The sequence below is a fragment of the Sorex fumeus genome, unplaced genomic scaffold (assembly GCF_029834395.1).
Source record: "Sorex fumeus unplaced genomic scaffold, SorFum_2.1 ptg000038l, whole genome shotgun sequence".
In the NCBI taxonomy this organism is placed as follows: Eukaryota; Metazoa; Chordata; class Mammalia; order Eulipotyphla; family Soricidae; genus Sorex; species Sorex fumeus.
This window is the reverse complement of record NW_026606095.1, coordinates 10,564,477-10,589,050: the sequence shown is the minus strand read 5'-3', so window position 1 is coordinate 10,589,050 and position 24,574 is coordinate 10,564,477. Positions and strand designations below refer to the sequence as shown.

At 43.7% G+C, this 24,574-nt stretch overlaps 1 protein-coding gene across 1 annotated transcript in view; it reads left to right on the top strand.

The window, feature by feature from the left end:
- The first annotated feature begins 1,793 nt into the window (after nt 1-1,793).
- The window catches only part of GDA (guanine deaminase), a 116,364-nt gene continuing 93,583 nt past the window's right edge, over nt 1,794-24,574 (top strand). Inside the window, exon 1 of the mRNA XM_056118787.1 lies at nt 1,794-1,960. Within this exon, the coding sequence (XP_055974762.1) occupies nt 1,838-1,960 (123 nt within the window). The 5' untranslated portion in view covers nt 1,794-1,837. The remainder of the gene's footprint in view (nt 1,961-24,574) is intronic.

Below are 24,574 nucleotides of genomic sequence, written 5' to 3'. Positions count from 1 at the left end.
GCTTTTCCTGGAAGAACTCAATAAAAGACCTTGCCAATCTAGCAAAGGAAACGAACCAACCACCCAGTCCAAATTCCATGTTCAAAGACAAGCACAGTGAGGTTGCTGGGACCTACGATGCACTGATCTTAGCTCTGAGCTCGCTTCACCAAGCTTCACCACCTCTAGCCAAGAGGACGGAGGTCTGAATTTTCTCTCCTAGTACAACTGGAGCGATAGCACAGTGGGTAAGGTGTTTGCCTTGCACACGGCCGACCTGAGTTCGATTCCTTCGCCCCTCTCAGAGAGCCCGCCAAGCTACCGAGAGTATCCTGCCAGCACCATATGCCAAACACGGTAACAAGTCTCACAATGTTACTGGGCCCGCTCGAGCAAATCGATGAGCAGCGGGAGGACAGTGACAGTACAACTGGAAATAAATCTGGGAGAGTTACTTTTTTTGAGGATGAGCAAATTTACATTGAAAATATTTATGAGTGGACACAGGAGTCAAAATACTATGCCTAGCACAGCAATAGCACAGCGGGTAGGGCGTTTGCCTTGCACGCGGCCAACCCGGGGTTTGCTTCCCAGCATCCCATATGGTCCTCCGAGCATCACCAGTAGTGATTCCTCAGTGCAAAGCCAGAAGAAACCCTGTGCATTGCCGGGTGTAACCCCAAAAAGCAAAAAACAATAACAACAACAACAACAATAAAAGTTGCGCTTAAAGGTAAAGAGAGAGTTGTTTTAGGGGATTATTAGCCTCCCGTGGCAAGTAGGTCAGTCTTTCTGTAAGATGTGCTCTCAGACCCCACAGCTAATGTACAGGACAACATCTGCAGCCACACAAGCTGAAAACGAAACCGGTCGATAAGGCAGGCAGCCCTAGTAACCTTTCACAGGTTCCTGATCTGGTGCCAGCGCAGACATGAAGGTGCTACCGGCTGCAGAGCTCCAGCATTTTGGCCACCAGTGGCCCTCAAGAGTTTAAAGGGCAGTGGCTGGAGCAATAGCACAGCTGGTTGGGCATTTGCCTTGCATGCAGCCGACCTGGGTTCGATTCCCAGCATCCCATATGGTTCCCTGAGCACCGCCAGGAGTAACTCCTGAGTGCATGAACCAGGAGTAACCCTTGTGCATCACCGTGTGTGACCCAAAAAGAAAAAAAGGGGAGGGTGGGCTGGAGCAATAGCACAGCGGGTAGGGCGTTTGCCTTGCACGCAGTCAACCTAGGTTCGATTCCCAGCATCCCATATGGTCCCCCGAGCACCGCCAGGAGTAATTCCCTAGTGCATGCATGAAGCAGGACTAACTCCTGTGCATCGCCGGGTGTGACCCAAAAAACAAACAAACAAACAAAAAATAATAATAAAAAGTTTAAAGGGCAGAGAAAGCAAGCCAAGTGCAACTCCAAGTTACGCCAACCTAATAAAGGTAGCAGAGTTGGAGGGGGAGTCGGGGGAGGAAAGTCAAAGCAGCTACAGGTGCAAGCTCTGGAATCCTAAACCTGCCAGCTCTTGGCTTCAACGAACCCCCGGCCCCTGGCCCGGTGGGCTCCACGTGCACGGGTTCAAAGAACCGCGATTGGGAGAAACCCAAAGAGTTAACACCGGCGCCAGGCAGGGGAGGAGAGAGAGACCACACCCCGCGGGCGCGCGGCGCCAACTCCCGGGAGGAAAAAAATCCTATTGGCATCTCGGAGGCAGGGAGCCAGCCCCTGGGCGCGGCCTGCAGGGGGCAGGCGATCTCCCCGGGGACGCGGGGGCAAGAAGGCCCGAGCCGGTGCCAGCCAACGCCGCCGCCGTCGCCGCAGTCGCCCGTGCCCCGCGCGCCCCAGCCCCGCAGCCCCGCCGCGATGTGCGCCGCCCGCATGCCGCCCCTGGCGCACGTCTTCCGAGGGACCTTCGTCCACTCCACCTGGACCTGCCCCATGGAGGTGCTGCGAGACCACCTCCTGGGCGTGAGCGACAGCGGCACGGTAAGCGGGGCTCGGGGTGGCCCGCGCCCCCCGACGGGTAGGGCAGCTTTGGAAGCGCCGCGCGCAGGTGCCCAGCGAGGGGGCTGCGCTGGGCTGCAGGGGATCGTCGCGGCGGCGGCCCGGGGCGTGGAACTCGAGTGCTCGGTGGTGCTGGGGGGACCCGGGAGGAGAAGCCGGGCGCCGGGTTCGTGGGCTGGCCCCGGAGGAAAGTGTTCCTAGGAGCCCGCCCTGGGAGGAGTGAGTGCGCACATCCCACCCGTCTCCGACTGGCTTGCACCTGTGTCCAAGGATGCTGGGGTCCCGGTCCCCTCCCCGGTGGCGCCCCTGGCCCCGGTCTGCAGAAATTGTTTCTGAAATAGGACCTTGCTTCATTCATTCATCTCCGTAGCCTGTCACCGTCTAGAGGCTCCGTTACCTTTATTTTTTTTATTTTATTTTAAAAAATTTTTTTAAACAGATTTTATTGGAATTAAAAATTGGCAATTGAAACTGTTGACTTAGAGATCTCATCAGTTCGTGTCCTAGGATTCTATGACATTTTATTCAGGTTGTAAAAGTCAGTGTTGATTAAATCATCATTTAAACGTTGATGTCCTACATTTAAATGATGTCCATTGAAATGTAGGAGAAAGAAATCACCCAAGAGGGGCCATCGGATCAGCGTTGTTTAGCTCTTTCGTGCATAGAATCAGAAAAAAAGCACTGGATTTCATTCATCCCATCATTCTATCGGGGCAAGAGGCTAAGGATTCAGACCAGCCAAGTTCTAATCCTAGCAAGATCAGTCCGAGAGAAATTATGCCCCTTACACACACACACACACACACACACACACACACACACACACACACACCCTTCACGATTTGCATCCAAGCAAGCCGTTCCATTTTAAGGTGCAAAATGTCTTCTATGCCTATAGCTTCTACCTTTCCTTTTCCCAAAGTCAGATTTTTTTGGTTACCAAAGTAACCAAACGACATGGATACCTGGCTCCCTTCTCTATTTCCTGCTCCATACACACCGCGGATAACTAGCCACGGCAGTCTCATCAGTTTAAGAAGTGAAAGCCTTTCCATTTTTAGAAGAAAAACATAAAGATGGAGATGGGATATTCTTTTTTAGCGTCTCCCCAGCTACCACTCTGGTTATCCAAAAAAGTACACAGATTTGTGACTTGTTGGCTTGACGATACTATTCCTGGCTAAAGAAGCTTCCTGGGCAGTGACAGTTGTGAATCGTGACTCTCACATTTGGGGATAACTAAACCTTATTTTCTTATGGTGCTTAAAAAAAAATAAAATCTCTCCTCTGTGCATATTCAGGGAGCCTGCTGTTGTGTTTCCTAGGTGATTCAACTCTCAGAGCTCCCTCCAATAGGGAGACTCCAGTAAACCCTGGAGCTGATGAATCATTGTTCTGTGTACCTTACCCTCAGTTTTCAGGGAGCCCATAAGCTTGGGACCAGTCTGCAGCACAGGAGCAGAGATTGCTGAACCTGAAGGGAAGAGAAGAGGTGTTTGCCTCATCACTAGTAGTGTTCCAACTCTTAGGATTCCTTTCCAAAAAATTAATTCCATATCTGGAATTGTAATGAGCAGCATAACAGGAAAGAGAATATGTTTGAAGGCTGGCTTTAACCAGGAATAAGAAAAGGAAGTCATTTGCCCCGAAACAAATTACCTTTCCTGGAGTTTTACAGAGGAAGACTAAGAGTATCCTGAATGTGCAATTAGTAGTTGAATCAGGGTGTCTATTCCTAATGAAGGAGTGCACTGAAGTTACAAATTTAGCAAACACCCTCTCTCCCACCCTCTGCCCCAAGATAAAATTAACAAGGAGTCGAATATAATCAAATGGCTGAATTTATAGTATAAAACCCTCTAATCTGTGAATTTATAACCGTTCATTGCCCTCCTCTTTGGCGCAAGGTAATTGATTCCTCACTATGGAAAGGGAGTCCATGTATATTACATACATATTATATGTGTCACACGTGTATTTATGAAATATCAACACTTGATTTTCCCATGTGGAAATGCTACCCATTTGAGGTTGTAGGACTAAATATTTTATTTATAAATTTATGTGGTTCTAAGCAAAATTATGTGGTGAATCTTCATGATCTGTACATTTATATAGAATTAAAGCTATTCTAGACTCTTGGAGTCCATCAGAAAAATCTAGGGTTTCTTGGTAAAAAGCTCGTTCTTTGATATCATCCTCCAGAACATCAGTTCATAGACTTGGAGTGGTCTCCAAGAAGCAGGGTTCCAACAAAGATCCCAGGAGACTGGAAAATAGATCACTGTGGATTACACAGACTTTTGGTGAGCACTCTTAAGAGGATTTTAATGGAGTCAATTGTGTAAGGTGTCAGGGAGCAGTTCTCTGTCTCAAGCCCGGGTCTTTTTCTCCTACCAACCCTTCTTTTCTAGAAAACATTCTTCATTGCATGTGATTTCATTTCAACCCAGAGAATCATAATGGTATAATTCCTCAATTCAAGAGAATTCAAAATTCAAAATGCTCATCAGTCACCATTTTAGTATTGGGCATTTTGAATTCAAAGATGGTGTTTCTACTTCAGTAGCCTGTCATTTTCTTTTTTAAAGCTAGTTTCCAGTAGGTAGAGCTCATCTGTAGACATTTAATTAACCCTGAAACTCTGTTTACTCAGAAATCACTGCATTGCCTGATTCTTCCCACACACTACAAGGTCAGGTTGACTATAAAGAGGTATAAAAAGGCACTGGGGCTGTCAGTGCACAGTTACCAGGAAGCAAGATTGAGCAGAAGAATCACATAAAAGCTGGGGTCTTGGTGTGGCAACACAAGTTCTTGATAAACAGAGATCTGGATTCAAACCTGGGCACCAAGCTGGGGTGATGACCAAGTAGCAGAGCAATTTTACTTGCAGACTTGAGGCCCTGGCTTTGATTTCTGGCACTGCAAAAAGAAATAAAACAGCAAATCTGTTTTCCACTTTTCCCCCTTCTGAGACCATGGACAAGACCCTCAGAGCTGCAATCTCTTTATTTGTAAAATCACAATGCCTTTTACCAAGTATTAAATGAGTTAATGTATGAAAATTCATGGCACTTTGTAGGATAACATTGGTTTGTCCTTTCTCGATTGCTACCTGTAGGTTTAGATTTATCGGGTTACACCCATCACAGTGCTCCTGAGTCACTCCCATTCCTCTGTGCTTATCTGTAACTTCTCTGTGCTCTCTTCCCCAACCAGTCTATCACCGTTTCCCCCCTAATCAGACTCCAGACTCTGTCAACTTGTATGGTCAGATCCTTCAAAGGACACTGAACTTGTATTGTAAGTTTTACGTTGCCTTTCTCTCCTTATGTCTTTTGCATAGTCGACTTTAAAACAATGTTCTTTTTGTGTAGACAAAGGAAGACAGTTAATATGATGCTTTTGTAACTTGGGAGTTAATTGACCCTGAATAATAATCACTCCCAGGCATATGTTTTCTTGACTTAAGTCTCAGTTGCCCTTAGTTCCTAGTACCCCAAAACAGGGTCTCAACGAGAGACTGAATGGACCTAGGGCAAGCTGTGAGCCACGCTGGCATTGAAATAGGCCAGGCCAAAGCGCCACAATACGTAACTGTAGGTTAAGAACTTGATCATGGACAAATGCTGTCATGATCCAAAAAGTAATGACAAGATTAGGACCATGCTAGGGTTAGAAAAGACTAATCTGACCTGAGCACTGTAATCTGAGATCTTTAGTGAGATGGCACCAGGAGAGCAATCCTATAAGCTTCATGTATCTCTTACTGAATCCATACAGAATGATTAATATTATGACTGTTTATATGTTTGTTGGACAAGGAGAGGAGAAACACACCCATGGGATTCCGCTCTTGGGTGGGTTGTCCTGCTGGATGACAATCTGTCCTAGAAGAAGCTTCCCCTGAGGGAAGTACTTCACCTCTTTTTTTTTCTTTTTTTCTTTTTTATTAGTGAAACACCATGAGGTACAGTCATAGACTTACAAATTTTTGTGCTTGGGTTTCAGTTATACAATGATCGAGTACCCATTCCTCCACCAGCACCATCCTCCACCACCACGGGTCCCAGAATCCCTCCCACCCCCACTCCCCCATCCCACCCTGCCTCTGTGGCAGGGCATTCCCTTTTGTTCTCTCTCTCTCTCTCCTTTTGGGTCCTGTGGTTTGCAAGAGGCATTGAGTGGCAATCATGTTTGGTCTATAGTCTACTTTCAGCATGCTCCATGACTTGGAGGCCAACCACACGTGCTAGGGGAAAAGGAAGCTCAGATAGAGAAGGGAGCACCAAATAAAGCATGCTGAAAGTACTTCACCTCTTGATTGTGACCACACCTATGTGTAAGCCCCAACCCCTCATGCTTTGGGATTTAACTAGGCGGTAGGTAAGAAGGGGCTGGGGGAGCCAGAAGGAGACTGAATTAGAAGGGAAGCAGAAGCAGGAAGGGGAATATGAAGGAGCAGGACCCAAGAGAAGGATGAGGAGGATCGGGAGAGGCAGAAGCAGAGGGAGATTCAGCGGAGAATGGAGATGGGAATGGAATAAACTACAATTGACACCAACCAGCCTGGCCCTCATTTCCTTCTTCATCCACCCATTGCCATCGGCCTCCCCAGGGTGGGTGAAGCAATGTGAGAGCACCGAACGCAGGTAGTAAGAGATAGAGCACCGCGGCCCTTTTGTAATTTATTTTTTGAAATTACCCAGCGCTTAGTAGGTACTTGGCAGATACCATGGGTATTCTGCCCCTTTACATCCTTCCGCTGCTGGCAAATTCTTAACCTGTTGCTTGCTGCAGCACTGTTGCATATTCCTAATTGGTGTCACCCTTTCTAACTAAGAAGTGAAGAAAGACATGGACCAGGTTGAATTGTGTGGGAAGGGTGTATGTGTGTGTTTATGGGATCTCCATACTTCAGCTCTGCTCATGTCATTGACCCAGTGGAACACAGGGATGTACCTGCAGACAAAGGAACATTTGCTGGCAGCTTCACTGGCATATTATTTTAAGTATTTCTTCTAGTCTTCTCAAAGTTCAGAAGTCTTCCTATGGATGGGAAAATTAAACTTTGAGTTGTGTCTTGAGATATGAATATGCATTTAGACACAGTAGTATAGCTGGATTTTGGATTAATATGATAAAAGCCTGTATTCTCTTTTTTATTATAACAGGTTGCCTCTCTAATATACATGTACTATATGTCCCTGAGATATTATCTCTAACTCAGACAATCTGCACTTTCACCAGGGAGCTAAGACTGCTTGTACATATAACAAATGGGAACTGACTTTTGGACTAAAACTTTGCTCATTGATGGAAATCCATTGATAAGCAAATATGAAGTCTTAACCTCACTTTCAAAAAGTTGATAAAGTTAGGGAAGATTGGACAGAAACCTTTGGAACCTATCAAAATTCAAACTGTCTGGTATACAGAGAAAGTTTTCTCAAGTTTGAAATTTTTATCTGAAGGATGAGTAGAAGTTAATAAACGAAGGCATGATTGAAGATCAGGAAGAATCTTTTAGGTAGACAGCACAGGAAGGACTGAGTCAAGGTGGATGAGTCCAAAGTTCCCAGTAAAGGATAACACAAAGGAAGACAGGAGAGGCAAACTGGCAAGCATATCACGGAAGGTATTGGGAATAAAGGGAGGAATTGTGTCATGATTAAATTTTGCATGTTTTGAAGATCATTTGCACTTCTGTAAAGAATGCAATGGATGATGAGTTTAGTGCGGAATGGAAGTTAGATAGTGTATTGCGGTAGTTTAGGTAACATATGATGTGACTTGGAAGAGAGAAGTCCTGTAGCCTGGTAGTTGCATGAGCTGCTATTATACCTCTGTCATGTTTTACCTATGTGGATCTGATCAAATAACTTAACATTTATATTTCCAAGTTTCCTCAGGTATAAAAATATAGAACTGTTATAGTCTATTTCAGGAATTAAAAAGAAAAACATTTTTACAGCAGACTCAATGAATGAATAAAGGGCATACATAATGTCTTACACATGTTTAATAAATACCGTTAGTTATTAGAAAATGGGACTGGAGAGAGGTGGACAAAACTGGTAGATCAACCCAACTTGATTTGAAGGTAGGCTTAGAAAAATGCATGTAATTATATTCATTTGTATGGTTGGACACCAGTTGACTAGTGTCAGAAAAGTCTTAATGAAGGAAGCAAAATTGAGCTACATATCAGAGACAGAAGACCTGACCATGCAGAAAAGGGTTAAAATAGCCCCGTTGCAAAGGAGAATCAGTTCTCTTTAATTCTCAAGAGCTGAGAGGAGTAAAAGTTGTATTTCATTTAAAACTGTACCATGATCTTGTTTATCCAGAAAGCCTTACAATCTGAATCACAAATCTTAGTGCTTCTGTGTCAGTCTTCCCTCCTACCCCATCCCTTTCTTTATCCCTTTCTTTCATTGTTGTTGATGATGTTTTTGTTGTGATGGCCAGAGGTTGTACACATGCCTGACAATGGTGCTCCAATATTTATAACCGTGGTGTTCACCACATGCACATACCTGGTTGTGGTACTTGTATACTCAGCTATGAAACAATGCAAATCAAACTAGCACTGAAGAATCAGCTCACGCCAAAGTGACTGTTGCACATCAATAACAAATTACTGACAGGGATGTGGATAAAGGCAGCCCTCACCCACTGTTGGTGGGTCTGTTGACTGGTTCAACCTTTTTGGGAAAATAATCTGGTTATTTTTCAAAGAATTAAGAACTGACTCTTAAAGGCATTGGTTCCATTTCCAGCATCTACCAGAAAGGTCCAAGAACACTGTTTCAAAAAGACATCTGTGTTTCTGTGTTCATTGTCGTTCTATTCACAACAGGTAAGTTCTGGAAACTACCTGTGTCCAAGAACAGAGGAGTGGATTTAGGAATTGTGGTGTAGAGCTGGAGAGATAGAACAATGGGTAGGGCTTTTGCCTCGCACATATATATAGATCTATCTATCTATCTATCTATCTGAATGCTAGTCAGTGAAAAGAAAATAAGAAATAAATGGCCTGAGAAATAATACATAGGTTAGGGGGCTTTCTTATGGTCTCCTAAATTCCACTTGGAATAAGCCTGAGGGTGTCCCCAACAGGCCCTGCCATATTCAGCCCCTGCCACCCCAAAAGAGGGAAAATCATGAAATCATGCAGTTTGCCACTCTGTGGATGAAGTTCACTGTATTACTGTCATCCCTTTATTCATCGATTTACTCAAGCGGGCACCAGTAACGTCTGCATTCGTCCTAGCCCTGAGATCTTAGCAGCCTCTCCTTACTGGTCCTTACCAATGGTGCCACATTGGAGGCTCTTTCAGGGTCAGGAGAATGAGACACATCATTGTTATTGTTCTTGGCATATCGAATATGCCACGGGAGTTTGCCAGGCTCTGCCGTACGGGCAGGATACTCTCGGTAGCTTGCTGGGTTCTCCGAGAAGAACTAGACTACAAGAGGTCGCTTCCAGGAGCAAATCTGTGGATAAAGTCAGAGGGTATTATGCTGAATATAGTCAGTCAGCAAAAGAGGGACAGATATAAAATGATTGCTTTCTAATGTGGTGTATAAAGAAACTTAGTAAGACAATAACAAATGCCTAAAGGTAACAGTACCTGAGAATTGGTCTGCAGATCCGATTTTACCCAGAGGTGTGTGTGTGTTGGGGGCGGTGGAACCGGTGGTGGATGGGAGTGATCCTTGGGTCATCGGTGGAGGGAAGCTGTCACTCTGCTGGGGAGTGTGACATTACCAGAGTATGCATGAAGCTCTATCACTAACTATTGTAAATCACAATGCTTCAATAAAAATTGAAAAAGAAAATGAACTTCTATTAGCTTTCTTGCCATCATTCTATCATTTGTTTGTTTTTTGTGGGGATACACCCAACAAAGCTCAGGACTTACTCCTGGCTCTGTGCTCAGGATTATTCCTTTGCAGGTCACAGGGGACCATATAAGGTACCAGGGAACAAAGCTAGGTCAACTGTGTGCTAGGCAAGTGCCTTAATCTCTGCACCATCTTCTTGGTCCCATTCTATTATTTCTTTTGGGGGAGGATGGGAGAACCAATCTTTTTGGTTTCAGAGGAATATAGAGGGTTCCAGGAATCAAACCCAGGTTGGCTGCATGTCAGGCAAGCCCTCTACTTGCATGTACTATTGGATGTGCTTTTGCTCTGCCCCCCGCCCCCTTGTTCTATTATTTCTGACACATATCTGGTGGTAGTTTTCTCAGAGCATGGGTAGCTTTGAGCTCTTCTGCAGCCATCTGAGACTTTCGCCTGAAAGGTCAGAAACCTCTTGAAGACTTCGTAGGTCTGATATTATTTGTCCCCAGTCTGGTTTTCTATTACTTCTATCTGCTCTATTCTTCTCTCAGTCAAATGGGAGTTGGTGTTGTTATGATTGGCTTACGTCATGATGTACACATGAATCAAGGAATCTCCATTCATTTTTTAGTTTTCCAGCATCTCATGTCCTTTTTCACCTCCACTTTCTTTCTGTCAACTTCCCAGTCTGAAAAAAAAAATCCTTTTTCACACCCCTTTCCCACAATTACAGTGAAATATTGCTTTTCCTTCTAAGGTCTGCTTCTCATGCCTCCTTCCCGATGGCTTCTATGGTCATTGACTTATAGTTGGAACAAGTTTTCTCTTATAAAACCTTGCAAATGTTCACAAATCAGTGTTTTCTCAAGAGTTAAGTATGTCTTCTGGAGTCAGACTATGGCGTATTTAAATCCCTATTCTGCAAGTGGTTCAATACAAGGGCTCAAGGAAACCACGCTGCATGAGCCCTGTGTTGCTGGGGATACCCAGCCACCCCAGTGGTGTTTGGGGGCATGCAGAGATAGGTCAGGGATCTAACCCTGATGGTCTCAGGCCTTTATTATTAATCAATTGACCATACTACAAAATTTTCAAGAGTATGGCTACAGGCTTGTTCTTTCAAGCCCATGTTCTCCCTTGAGCATCTCTCTCTCTCTCTCTCTCTCTCTCTCTCTCTCTCTCTCTCTCTGCATTTCCTACTCTGGATAAGCCCATGTTCTTTCTTTCTTTCTCTCTTTGTCTCCCCTCATGTGTTTCCAAGTAAATTTCATTCAATAAAAAGCTATCTTGGGGCTGGAGAGATAGCACAGCGGGTAGGGCGTTGCCTTCCATGCGGCCAACCCAGGTTCGATTCCCAGCATCCCATATGGTCCCCTGAGCACCGCCAGGAGTGATTCCTGAGTACAGAGCCAGGAGTAACCCCTGTGCATCTCCGGGTGTGACCCAAAAAGAAAAAGAAAAAAAAAAGCTATCTTAACCAAAGGGTGACTCCAAGATTTGATTCCTGGTCTCACCACGGAGAGGCCCCAAGCACTGTCAGGAATAAGCCCTGACCTGAGTACCACCAGTTATGGTTCTAAACAACAACAACAACAACAACAAAAAAAAAAACTTAGCACACACACACACACACACACACACACACGTATGGTTGCATATCTCAGTATGCTTATGTATTACAGTGAATCCCTGCCAAAGTTCCAGTTATCATTCACTTCTATCAACTTGATGCCCCTTGCTGTTTCTCTCATTATCTTACTTTCTTTCAACCTTTTTTTTCTCAAAGTCTAGGAATTTTTTTTGTTATATTTTGTTAGTTTTATTTATATTCCATATTAAAATGAAACAAACCAATATTTGTTTTTCTATTTGCTTTGTTTTACTTAGCGTAATCCCACAGGGCAGAGTCTGACAAACTCCCCGTGGCCTACCAAATATGCCAAATACCAGTAACAATGATGGGTCTCATTCTCCTAAAGAGCCGTGAATATAATCTCAGGGCTAGGATGAAAGAGACGTTACTGGGGCCTGCTCGAGGCAATCGACGATTAACAGGATGATGATGAAATGAATGAAACTTAGCGTAATCACCTCATGTCCTATCCATGCTACTAAAGGCAGGATTTGGGTCCACAGCAATAGGACAGCATGCAACCGGTCAGGGTTACCCCCAGCATCCTATGTGATCCCCAGGCACTGCTAGGAATAATTCCTGAGCATCGCTAGGTGTGGCTCAAAAAAGGAAAAAGAAGGCGGGATTTATTCTTTTGCTCTGTAGCTGAGTAGCATGTTATTGAGTGAATAAGCCACATTTCTATCTAGCTGTTTGTGGGTGGGGATTTAGGTTACAATTGTCTTGGCAATTATAAATACTACTGCTTATGAACATATGAAAAATATTTTTCTAATTAGTGTTTTCTATGGGTATATGTGTACATATATTTTTATCAGTGGAACTAATAACTTTAAAGTGGAATCACTAGAAGATATGTTAATTTTATTTTGACTTTTTTGATCATCTCCATATTGATTTCCATAGACACGTGCAGCGGTTTACATTTTCATTAATTGTGTACAAGTGTCCTCTTCCCCAGAAAGATTTTTTAAAAACAGATTTTGACTTGTTATTTGATATAGTACAACAGCATCATTGGGTCTGACTGGATTCTGTCCTCTTCCAGTTTTTTTTTTAAGATTTTTTTTTCCTTAAATTTTTATTAGTGAAACACCATGAGGTACAACGTACATTTGTAAGTTGTAGACTTAGAAATTTTTGTGCTTGGGTTTCAGTTATAGAGTGATCGAATACCCATCCCTCCACCAGTGCCCATTCTCCACTACCACGGATCCCAGTATCCCTCCCACCCCCTATCCCCTCATCCCACCCTGCCTCTGTGGCAGGGCATTCCCTTTTGTTCTCTCTCTCCTTTCGAGTGCTGTGGTTTGCAAAAGAGACATTGAGTGGAAATCTTGTTCTCTTCCAGATTATTTAAAAATAGATTTTGACTTGTTATTTGATATTGTACAACACCATCATTGGGTCTGATTGGATTCTGTCCTCTTCCAGATTTTGGGCCATTGTCTCCTTGGGGCCAGTAGCTGTGGCACATGACTGACTGGCCCGGAAGTTTCTGGCAGATGCTAGATGCTGCACAGTATTCCTTTCAAGCCTATAGCATATCACTCACCTAATAGGCATTGATCTGATTATGTGGGAAATAAAGAACAGGTGAATATCCTTTCTTAAGAGAAGAATCCAATCAGTTTCCTTCCTGTAGAAAGAATTTAAGACTAGAGGGCATAGGCCAAAGATGATACTTTTGCATATTTAAGTTGAGAAGACTCAATGCTTGACAAATCAACACCAACAACTGGCAAGTAGATCTCCAGTGCATCCGGAATTATCTGTCATATTGGCCTCTAACTTTTCTAAGTGCTAACTGGAAAAGGGACATGGTATCTAACTGGCTGTACCTGTATTCTAAGCAGTTGTGCAAGAGGATCATGTTTATTCTTGATGCTGGGTTAAGATGGGCATTTCTCCTAGATAGAGATTGTATGTTGAACATTGTATGTTTAAAAAGATTGTGTCACCGGTCCGCCCTTCACGCCCTACCGAGGCCACCAGTTGCCCCCACGAGCGGCTCTCCAGCACGGCCACAGCCCCAGAAGCACAATGACCTAATGCAGAACCCAGCAGCTTAGAGCAGAAAAGTGAAAGGACTATGCGTTAATCCAGGCAATCATTTCTGCCCAGAGGGGAAAGGGTGTTGCTCGCTTCCGCCCTCCTCCCTCTGGAAAGAAAGATGGCGGCCACATGGGAGCCTTGTGGACAGCAGGTATGAGCCGGGGGAGTGGGGGCGACTAAAACCTCATGGGTCGGGGGGCGTTCCGGTCCATCCTTCACGCCCTACCGAGGTCACCAGTCGCCCCCCGCGAGCGGCTCTCCAGCACGGCCATGGCCCCTGAAGCACAAGGACTTAATGCAGAACCCAGCAGCTTGGAGCAGAAAAGTGAATGGACTATGCGTTGATCCAGCCCATCAAGTCTGCCGGAGGGGAAAGGGTGTTGCCCCATTCGCCCTCTCCTCTCTGGAAAGAAAGATGGAGGCCACTTGGGAGCCTTGTGGACAGCAGGTATGAGCCGGGAGTGTGGGGGCGACTAAAACCTCATGGGAAGGGGGGCGTTTCGCTCCGCCCTTCACGCCCTACGGAGGCCACCGGTTGCCCCCCGCGAGCGGCTCTCCAGCACGGCCACGACTCCAGAACACAGAAACCAATTTCTTAACTATCTGACTTTCAGTAGAAATACTTCCAGGGTCAATAGGTAAAATAGAAGAAATCCAAAACCAACATTTAATTCTTGAACCCAGCTGTAGAAAGCAAATCACTTCACAATGCTTTTTCAGCATGTCTGATTTGGGGGGGGGGGGGTAAACTCTAAATAATAGTGGTGAATCTTTTATTGAAACAATGAATCTAATCAAAGCAGATCGAGTGTTAACTAGAATTCATCTGCCTCACAGGGACGGGGAGGGGTGGGGGGTGGGGTTTATTGGGGTTCTTCATGGTAAAAAATAAGTATTGGTAAAGGGAAATGTGTTTGATATTTGCATGACTGAGACATAAACCTGAAAGCTTTGTAACCTTTCCCACAGTGATTCAATAAATAAATAAATAAAAAAAAAAGATTGTGTCACATGTAACAGGGGTGTGTAATATTTCTTTTATCTCATGGGGCTCTCTCTTATCTCGTTTTATCTCCTTGCAGCAAAGGAGACTATATAAAAACAACAAGACATCGTGAAGAACGAGAAACACATTTTGTACAACATCTGCCAGGGGTTAAAATGCAAGTTATACAAATAATTCATGCAACTCAACAAAAGCAAAAGCAAATAACCCAATGAAAAATAAATAGAACTGAATAGAGCAGAACTTTTACCAGAACTGACAAATAGACACATGAAAACAATTGCTCATCACCACTGATTATCAGTGAAATGCAAATAAAGTCTAAACCTGTAACAATGGCCTCAAGGGGCTGGAGAGATAATACAGTGGGTTGGGTGTCTGCCTTTCATGCAAATGACCCAGATTCAATCCCTGACATCCCTTATGGTCCCCCAAGCACTTCCAGGAGTAATTCCTATGTGTGGAGATGGGTATGGCACAGTCTCCCCATAACCTCCAGAAGAATGGCCTATATCAAGACTAGAAACAAGTGTTGGTGGTTAAGGTATAAAGAAAAAAATCACATGGTTTTCTATTCTGATGTGGTGTGATTTACATTACAATCATATTGCTTGATTATGTTAGAATATGTTGGTTTCAAGAAACTGTGATCTTGGAAGACAAGGTACAGGATGAAGTAACAAAAGATTTCCTAGCAGTGCAAGCAGAAGGAAGCCTTTTTGAAATTCAAATGAATTTAGTTTGACTGTACGGTATTCTAAATGATTTTAAAATAATCATACTTAAATGAAGCATGAGTTGCTTATCGTAAAATGTCTATATTGGTTAGAGAGGCAAGTTTGGTTTTAACATTACAAAAATCTGTACAGTTATACATCTCTGCAGCAATATGTTGTAAAAATGTGTTGTTGGGTCTTGCGGTGTTGGAAATGCACCATGGTGATTTTGTCTTGTCTTATGAACATCACAAATTGCAATCACACAAACCTTCCTACTATATACACACCAACTACACACTGTTTTTTTGGTCTGAGCTGTTGAGATGGTAATCCTGTCTGTCTTGAGACTGAAGTGCTAAGTTATATGATTGTAATGTACATCTCCTATCTCTTAAAAATGTTTTCTTTCTCCTCTTTTAATAAAATTCTTTATTATGGAATAATGTGTAACAAAAATTCTACTCAAGGTAGAGTTTTCTAGGATTGCCTCTCCAACATCTTGTTTTGGGCAGATGTGAGAAAAAAAGCGGGGATGTGAGGGGAATGACAAAACCATTAGATTGGGCTGAAGCTCTGGGCAGGGCAGTGGGGCTTTATCCTGGGATACAGTCTTAGCTGCTCTGAAATGGTCTGGAGATAGACCAATTCACAGGGATGGTGGGCTCACATGTCCTCAGATCCACCTCCTAAGAGTGGCTCTCTCTCTCTTTCTCTCTCTCTCTCTCTTTTTTTTTTGCTTTTTGGGTCACACCCGGCAATGCACAGGGGTTATTCCTGGCTCTGTAATCAGAAATTACTCCTGGTGGTGCTTGGGGGACCATATGGGATGCTGGGAATTGAACCCGGCTTGGCTGCGTGCAAGGCAAATGCCGTACTCGCTGTATTATGGCTCTCTTGAGGGAGTTTTTAATACACACCAAGAGGCAGGAAACTGAGTCATTTTCCTTGGTTAAAGCTCAGAGTGCAATTGTTGTGTTGTCAGTAAAACACAGATCCACTTCCTTATCGGTAATCTAGCTTTGTGGACATTAAGGAGTCTAACTAGATTTATTATTACAAATCTACTTGTATTGAGAAATACTCTTCTTTGGAAGGTTTAACATTTTTTAAGTATACACATTTTGTTTTCTGTTTTGCTTGTGTTGAAACCATTCTTTCTTTTCTCTTTTTCCCCCCAGGTATTGACAAGTATTTGAATGAGACCAGTTGTAGTTACTGGTTTATTTCACTTAAAAATATTTTTCATTTTTATAAAGCGCCATCATTTAAAAAATTATTCATAGTTGGATTTTAGGCATACTATGTTTCAGCACCAATCTCACCACCAGAGTTTCTTCTTCCCTGCACTGGTTTCCCAGGTTTCCTCCCCAGCTCCCACACTCTGCCCCCCCCCCCCCGTCCCCCCACCCCCTCCCCAGCCTGTCACCTTGGCAGGCGCATTTTCAAGTTTGATGGTTGAAGCTTGGATTTCAGTGTTGCTTTCAGTGTTGTTGACTCTGCATTCAGAAATTATTCCTGGTGGTACTCAGGCAACGATATGGGATGCCAAGGATTGAAACTGGGTCGACAATGTGCAAATCAAAAACCCTACCCACTGTACTATCGCTCTGGCCCCCAAATTATCTTTTTCATTTCTTTCTCTTCTTAATTTGTATGGGATGGAGCAATAGCACAGTGGGTAGGGCACTTGCCTTGTGCGCAGCCAACCCAGGCCGACCCCAGTTCGATTCCTCCACCCCTCTAAGAGAGCGCGCCAAGGTACCGAAAGCATAGCGCCCACACGCAAAAGCCTGGCAAGCTAACCGTAATGTATTCAATATGCCAAAAACAGTAAGAAGTCTCACAATGGAGACGTTACTGGTTCCCCCTCGAGCAAATCGATGAACAATGGGAGGACAATGCTTAATTTGTATATTTAGAAAAATAACTGCAACAGTTTTTTCTGTATTGTTTTTTGTTTCTTTGCCATATTGGTTTATTTATTATTTATTTACTTTTATTTTTACAAAGTTTTCACAATAGTTCATTACAAATAATGTTCAAACACCCATTCCAACACCACGCACCTTCCCACCACCATAAGAGCGAAGTGTATTAAGATTGTTGTATTTCACCCTGGAGACATCTAAGCCCTTATATAAGAGATTACAAGCATGTATAATAAAACCAAACAAATATATGCTAGAGTGGGCCAGAGTGTGCTCCAGGATGTTCTATGTTGCTCTTCTGGGAGCTTTATTTCATTGTCTCTTGGTCTTGGCTAAGGGCTGGAGCCATAGTACAGCGGTAGGGCGTTTGCCTTGCACACAGCCAGCCCGGCGGAGCTGGGTTCGATTCCTCCGCCCCTCTCGGAGAGCCTGGCAAGCTACCAAGAGTATCTCACCTGCACGGCAAAGCCTGGCAAGCTACCTGTGACATATTCAATATGCCAAACACAGTAACAACAAGTCTCACAATGGAGACGTTACTGGGCCTGCTCGAACAAATTGATGAACAACGGGAGGACCATGACCGTGGTCTTGGCTGTTGATGAGATTATATGGCACATGGGCCAGTTTGTGGGGAGACCACCAAGCTATTGGAAAACTGGGGAGCTGGTGGAAAGGAGGCCCAGTCCCGTTTTGAGTGTGCGTAGAGATCTCAGTCATGGGTCCCGCATACCTGGGTTTTTCTGCAGGTTCCCCTGTAGGTGAGGCTTGTCTGTGCTGGTAGAGTGGCCTTGAGCCTGGCTGCGGTTGAGTCCTGGAGGTTTTTGGCTACCAGGGTGCTACTTGGGTCAGGGAGGGAAACTCAACCCGCCCCCCCTTCCGAAGTGCCCAGTGAAGACAGCCTAGCACAGGGTCAGGACGTTCTGTCTATTTTTTTTTTTTAATTTTTATTAGTGAGACACCATGAGGTACAGTTGTAGACTTACAAATTTTTGTGCTTGGGTTTCAATTATACAATGATCAAATACCCATCCCTCCACCAGTGCCCATGTCCCATCACCACGAGTCCCATTATCCCTCCCACCCCTCATCTGCCCCATCCCACCCTGCCTCTGTGGCAGGGCATTCCCTTTTGTTCTCTCTCTCCCCTTGGGTGTTGTGGTTTGCAAAAGAGGCATTGAGTGGCAATCATGTTTGGTCTATAGTCTACTTTCAGATCCTGGGAGGATCTTCCCAACATATTGGTTTATTTTTTTCTGAATCTTTTTAGTGGAGTCTTTAGAATTCTCTACATATATTATCAAGCTGCTTGCAAATAGCGATATTTTAACTTCTATTTCTGATTTAGATTTTTCTGATTTCTTTTTCTTGACACATAGCTGTGACGAGTACTTCCAAAACTATGCCTAATAGTAGTGGAGGAAAAGGATGTCCTTACCTTGTTGATGTTATAGAGAAGGCTTTCAGTTTTTTACCATTCAGTATACTACTGGCTATAGATTTGTTGTAAATGACTGTTATGATATTGACATATAATCCTTCTCTTCCTATTTTATTGAGTTTTTTTTTAATCATGAATGGGTGTTGAATCTTGGCAAAAACTATGCCTGACCCAACTGGTATGATTTTTATCTTTTCTCTTGTTAATTTGGTGTATTACGTTTCTTGATTCCAAGACAGGAATATTTTATAACCCTGGAGTGACTCCGACTTGGACATGATCCTTTTGATAAATTGTTGGATTTATTTCACTATATTATGTTGAAGATCTTGCATTGATTTTAAAAAAAGTATATTGATTTAAAAGTATACTGTTCCAGTTTCCAAGTGTTAGAGCTTTTCCTCGGTTTCCTTTCATTTTATTATTTACTCTTTGTTTAAGCTTCGTGGTTTACAAAGTTGTTCATAGTACAGTTGTTATTGGCATTCCATGTTCCAACACCAAACCCACCACCAGAGTGACCTTCCCTCCACCATAGCCCCCATTTTCCCAATTACATGCCCGTCCTATGCCTGCTCCCTTAACAGGCTCACAATAATTTATTTTACGTTGTTTCTTACAACTACATGACAAATGGAATTATCAAAATACTTCAGTAAAAGAAAATATGTGAAATTTGTTGTATCTCACCCTACAGTCCTTAAATCCCTGTCTGCGGATGTCCTAAGCTTTTGTTAGTTGAGTCTTCTGGTATTTTTTTTATTGAGTTTAGTTGGCTTCTGTATTAATTTCCCATCTAATTTCAGTATTGTGGAAATTAGAGGTGTTGAGTGGCTGCTTATGGGATGGACTAGTCTAGAAACTTAAGGATCTGAAGAGCAAGGCCAATGGATGAGTTGACGCAGTGGTTATGGGATGTGGATGTGGTTGTCAGAGCTTCTGGAAGAGGTTCTGGAAGAGGTTCTGGAAGAGGCTGCCCGCCTCCAGTCTGAGAAAGACACCAGAGTTTTCAACCTGAAAACGGATGTACCTGATATTTTTGAGGTTTGTGTCTCTGCAGAGATTAATTTTGAGGTAGTAGAGTTGGGCTGTTGGTGTGGTGACCCCTGTGGCGTGTGAGTGAGACTGCCAGGACTTCTGGAGGGCGGACACTCAGCACCTCCTCTACCACCGGCACCCCAGAAATCTCAGCAAGGACACTGGTGTGCCCAAGAAACGTAGCAGCCTGGCCTGCCTCTCCTTGGAGAGTTAGCCACGGATCTGTAGAGCAGGGTCAGGGCATGGGGAGGAGTCAACATCGTGGCAGCTGCTTAATGACATAATTACTCTCTCAGAATTGAGAACACTATATTCTGTGGCTTGCAAGGAATAGTTCCCTTATTCATTGTAAAACATTTCATTGCAAATCGAAAATCCCTGCCATACTTCCTTTCTTCTAACCAGTCTTCAAATTCACCCCGTTCTCTGCAATTCCTTCAAGTAGAGCACAACAGGGTCGAGATGGCAGAGCCCATGGACCAGCTGGAGCTGGAACTGCAGGAATCCAGGGAGGTCACGATAGACAGCAGGTAGGGGGCTTGCCTTGCACATGGGAGACCTGGGTTCAATTCCCAGCATCTCATATGGTTCCCAGAGCACGGCAGTAATTCCTGAGTGTAGAGCCAGCAAAAACCCCTGAGCACTTCAGGAGTGCCCCACTCCCACCCCAAATAACAAACCAACCGACCAAAGAAACCCATGGCATTGCTGTCACCTAGGGTGGAGCCAAAGTCTTTCCTCAGAGAGTTTTTCATGGGAGTGGACGTGGAGGGATGTGGCACCCCAACCTCCCTCGGGTGGCATCACCCCCTAAGGCCTCTCTAGGAGCATGGGTTCCTGCTTCCTTAAGCAGGACGGAAGGCTAAAATTTTATTTTGGAGAATGTTCCATGTATGCTTCTTTGTAGAATGGTGAGATCCTGGTAGTGAATCCATAGTACAGCTCATGGAGGATCCTGATGTATTGGGCTTGAATGCCCTGATTGGCTAGGGCTTCAATGACCACTTCCGTCTCAACAGAATCAAAGGCCTTCTTTAAATCAATGAACGTTAGACAGAGAGGCATCTTGAACTCCTGAGAAACCTCAATGAGCTTGGTTACTGTGTAGATATGGTTGATGGTGCTGAATCCTTTGAGGAACCCGGCTTGCTCGCATGGTTGTCCTTCACCTAGTGTTTTGCCAATCCTATTTAGGATGATTCGAGCGAACAGCTTGTAAATGACAGACAATAGGCAGATCGGGCGATAGTTGCCAATGTAACTGGACACGTAATGAAATTTGGAGATGACTGCTGGACTAGAGCCATTACGGACTGGATTCCACCGGACATCAAAAGACTGCGTGGCTGCCCACCTACCAGATGGTCAGACTTTTTCAAGATCCTGAACGATGGGTTTGAGGCTCTTTGTGTTCCTAGAATGAACAGATGCCATTGGGCTACACTAGCACACGACAGGGACAAATGGAGACGTTACTGGCGCCCGCTCGAGCAAATTGATGATTAACAGGAAGTCAAGTGATCGAGTGATCCATGTACACTGGGGAAGAATGTGTAGTTAGGTTTTGAGGAGTGAAGAGTCCTTCCATGTCTGTTAGTCTCAGTTCCCTCAAGTTGTCATTCATTGATTTCCTTTCTTTTCTGTTTTTTTGGGGCTGGGCCATATCTGGTGATGCTGGAGGTTTCTCCTGGGTCTGCGCTCTGGGATCATTCCTGGTGGGTTTGGGGCCCATACGAGGTGCCAGGGAAGGAACCCAGGTTTCCTGCCTGCAATACAAACGCTATCCGCCGTACTATTACTCTGGCCCTAGGGTCTTGTTTCCTTCCTGTTACAGTACTGCTAGCATTTATGCTTTTGGTGTACAGTGTTTCTGCAGCTTCACGTCCAACAAAAGTTCCAAAGACCCTTGAAAACGGTCCTTGTATTATTTCTAGCCTGCTGTCTCTGAAATACAGAAACCATAATTTGTCTTAATTTTTGTTTCTTTTTCTTCAACAGATTTGTGTGTGCCTTGTAAGGTGCCTAGTACTTCGTGTAAATTGATCTTATTTTGAGAGCTGCTAATCTTATAAAACACAGCTATTCATAGGTCATTAGTATTGTTGATTAAATTTATTCTGCCTTAAAATTATATTCCTTTTTTTTTTTTGCTTTTTGTATCACCAAAAAGCATCACCCTGGTGATGCTCAGGGGTTACTCCTAGCTCTGAATTCAGGAATTACTCCTGAGGGTGTTTGGGGGACCTCATATGAGATGCTGGGAATCGAACCTGGGTTGACCACGTGCAAGGCAAATGCCCTACCCGCTATGCTAATGTTCCAGTCCCTATATTCCATTTTAAGACTCTACTTCTATCAACATTTTATGATTTCAATCACTCTATAATACTTACTATATCGGATATATGTAATATACTGAAAATGGAATTCTGTGACGAGTCAAGGACTCATTAAGCAGCACATTCCAGTCGCTGTGAAATATGAATTTATCGTTGAAAGTCAAAGGCTTGCTTATTAAAGTATATAGTATTGCATTTCATCAGTGTATACTATTTTAGGGTACACAAGGCTCAGAGAAATCATTAGTAGTCTGTTCAGTGGCATATAGCCAGGAGAGAATGAAATTGGTATTTTAATTCAGATCTGTCTCTTCTCTAACATTTAATATTCTCTCTAGATTTTATCATTCCAGCACCTGAGCTGAAACTTCTCTGTCAGGTTGGATTTTGCCCTGCTTTGCTTTTGAGTTCTAGTTAGTCACCATATCTTCACACTGCAACGAAGTTCAGCACATGCTGTTACTCACCTTCTGGTTCTTTCCTTGTTGAAACTGTGCCACCAATTTCTTGGTTTTTTACTTCTGCTCTATTTGCTGGAAACCATCCTGTCAAGAAGTCTCTTTTCATACCTTGGTGTTTAGCACCCTTATAACTCAAGTGCTATGGCTTATTGTGGTAGCACAGGGTGTAGTTAGGGTGTTTGCCTTGCACGCAGCCAACCTGGGTTGGATTCCTCCGTCCCTCTCGGAGAGCCCGGCAAGCTACCGAGAGTATCCAGCTTGCAGGGCAGAGCCTGGCAAGCTTCCTGTGGCATATTTGATACACCAAAAGCAGTAACAACAAGTCTCACAATGGAGACATTACTGGTGCCCGGTCGAGCAAATAGATGAACAATGGGAGGACAGTGTTACAGTGTATAACTCAAATACAGGGTCCAAGACATTGTAGAGATATTAAGGTATTTTCCTTGTGTGATGCCAACCCGGGCTCAATTACCAGCATCTCGTGTTTTCCCCAGAGCCCCACCAGAAATAATACCTGAGCAAAGAGCCAGGAGTCAGCCCTGAGCACTGCCAAGTATGCCTCCGCACAAAAAAAAAAAAAAAAACTTTTTTAAAAAAACAAAACAAACAAAAACTCAAGCACAGTCTGGCATAGATCCCAATTCACATTCTTCCTCCCCACAACTACAAACGTCCCCAACAAAGGAAAAGTGTGGCTCTTCCCCTAATGTAATCAATGTTCATAATATAAATTTATAAAACTATTTAAGGGCTTTATAAAAGTTGTTTTGAAGTGTTTCTGATAGATTGAAAGGGATCTCAGGGTTGGAGCAATAGCACAGCGGGCAGGGTGTTTGCCTTGCACGCAGCCGACCTAGGTTCAATTCCCAGCATCCCATATGGTCCCTTGAGCACCGCCAGGAGTCATTCCTGAGTGCATGAACTAGGAGTAACTCCTGTACATCGCTGGGTGTGACCCCCCCAAAAAAAGGGATCTCAGATTCTTTTTAATTTTTTTAGTTAACAATCTACTATTCCCAGCCCCTTGTCTCTCCTCATTGCTCCTTTGATTGGTACAATGGTCTACATGTGGATTTTTCTATGAAGAGGTCTCCCAATCTCATCAGATCTCAAAAGATTATATCACTCAGAATGTGAAAATATCTGTATATTATCTGATCTTATACTCCACACAGAACAATTTTACTATTACAATATTTACTTAAATGGTACAATATTTACTTAATTGGTATAGTTTTTACTTAATGCTTTTCATGATTAATATGCTAAAAAAATAATGAAATGCATTGTATACCAGTTTAGGAGCTGATTATATAGTTTTTAAAAATATACTAACTTAAAGAGAAGGGTTTGAGGTGTTACACAATGATTAGAAAGTGAAATATTGGAACCTCTTTCTCTTCCCCCTTACTCTAGGATTTCTGAAGATATTTTGATTCAAGCATTCATTCTTGAAGGTGGGGAGATTGAGGTCACACCTGGTTGTGCTCAGGGTTTACTTCTGGCTCTGTACTCCAAGATCATTCCTGGCAATATTCAGGAGATGATATGAGATACTGGAGATCAGCCATGTGCAAGACAACCTATCTCTCTGACTCCAGGTTTATTTCTTATAATATCTTAAGTGCTTTTCCTGCTTGCAGGTTACAGTTTGTTTAGGGAAGAAGACAAAGTTGTTGCAGTCAGAAAACTTCTCTTCAATTTCAATAATTTCTTGAGATACCCAGGTATTTATTTTTTGTTTTACTTTCTCCCTCTGAGGTCTGGAGCGATAGCACAGTGGGTAGGGCATTTGCTTACACACAGCCAACATGGCTGACCCGGGTTCGATTCCTCCCCCCCTCTCGGAGAGCCTGGCAAGCTACCGAGAGGATCTCACCCGCCCAGCAAAGCCTGGCAAACTACCCGTGACGTATTCAAAATGCCAAACACAGTAACAAGTCTCATGATGGAGACGTTACTGGGCCCACTTGAGAAAATCGATGAACAATGAGAAGACAGTGACAGTCCAGTGACAGTTTCTCCCTATGGTGTCAGGTTCCAATTGAGGTGAGGTGTGCATGGTGATACATCGGATATATGTGGTTTCAGGGGTCCAGCTGGGGTCAGCTATATG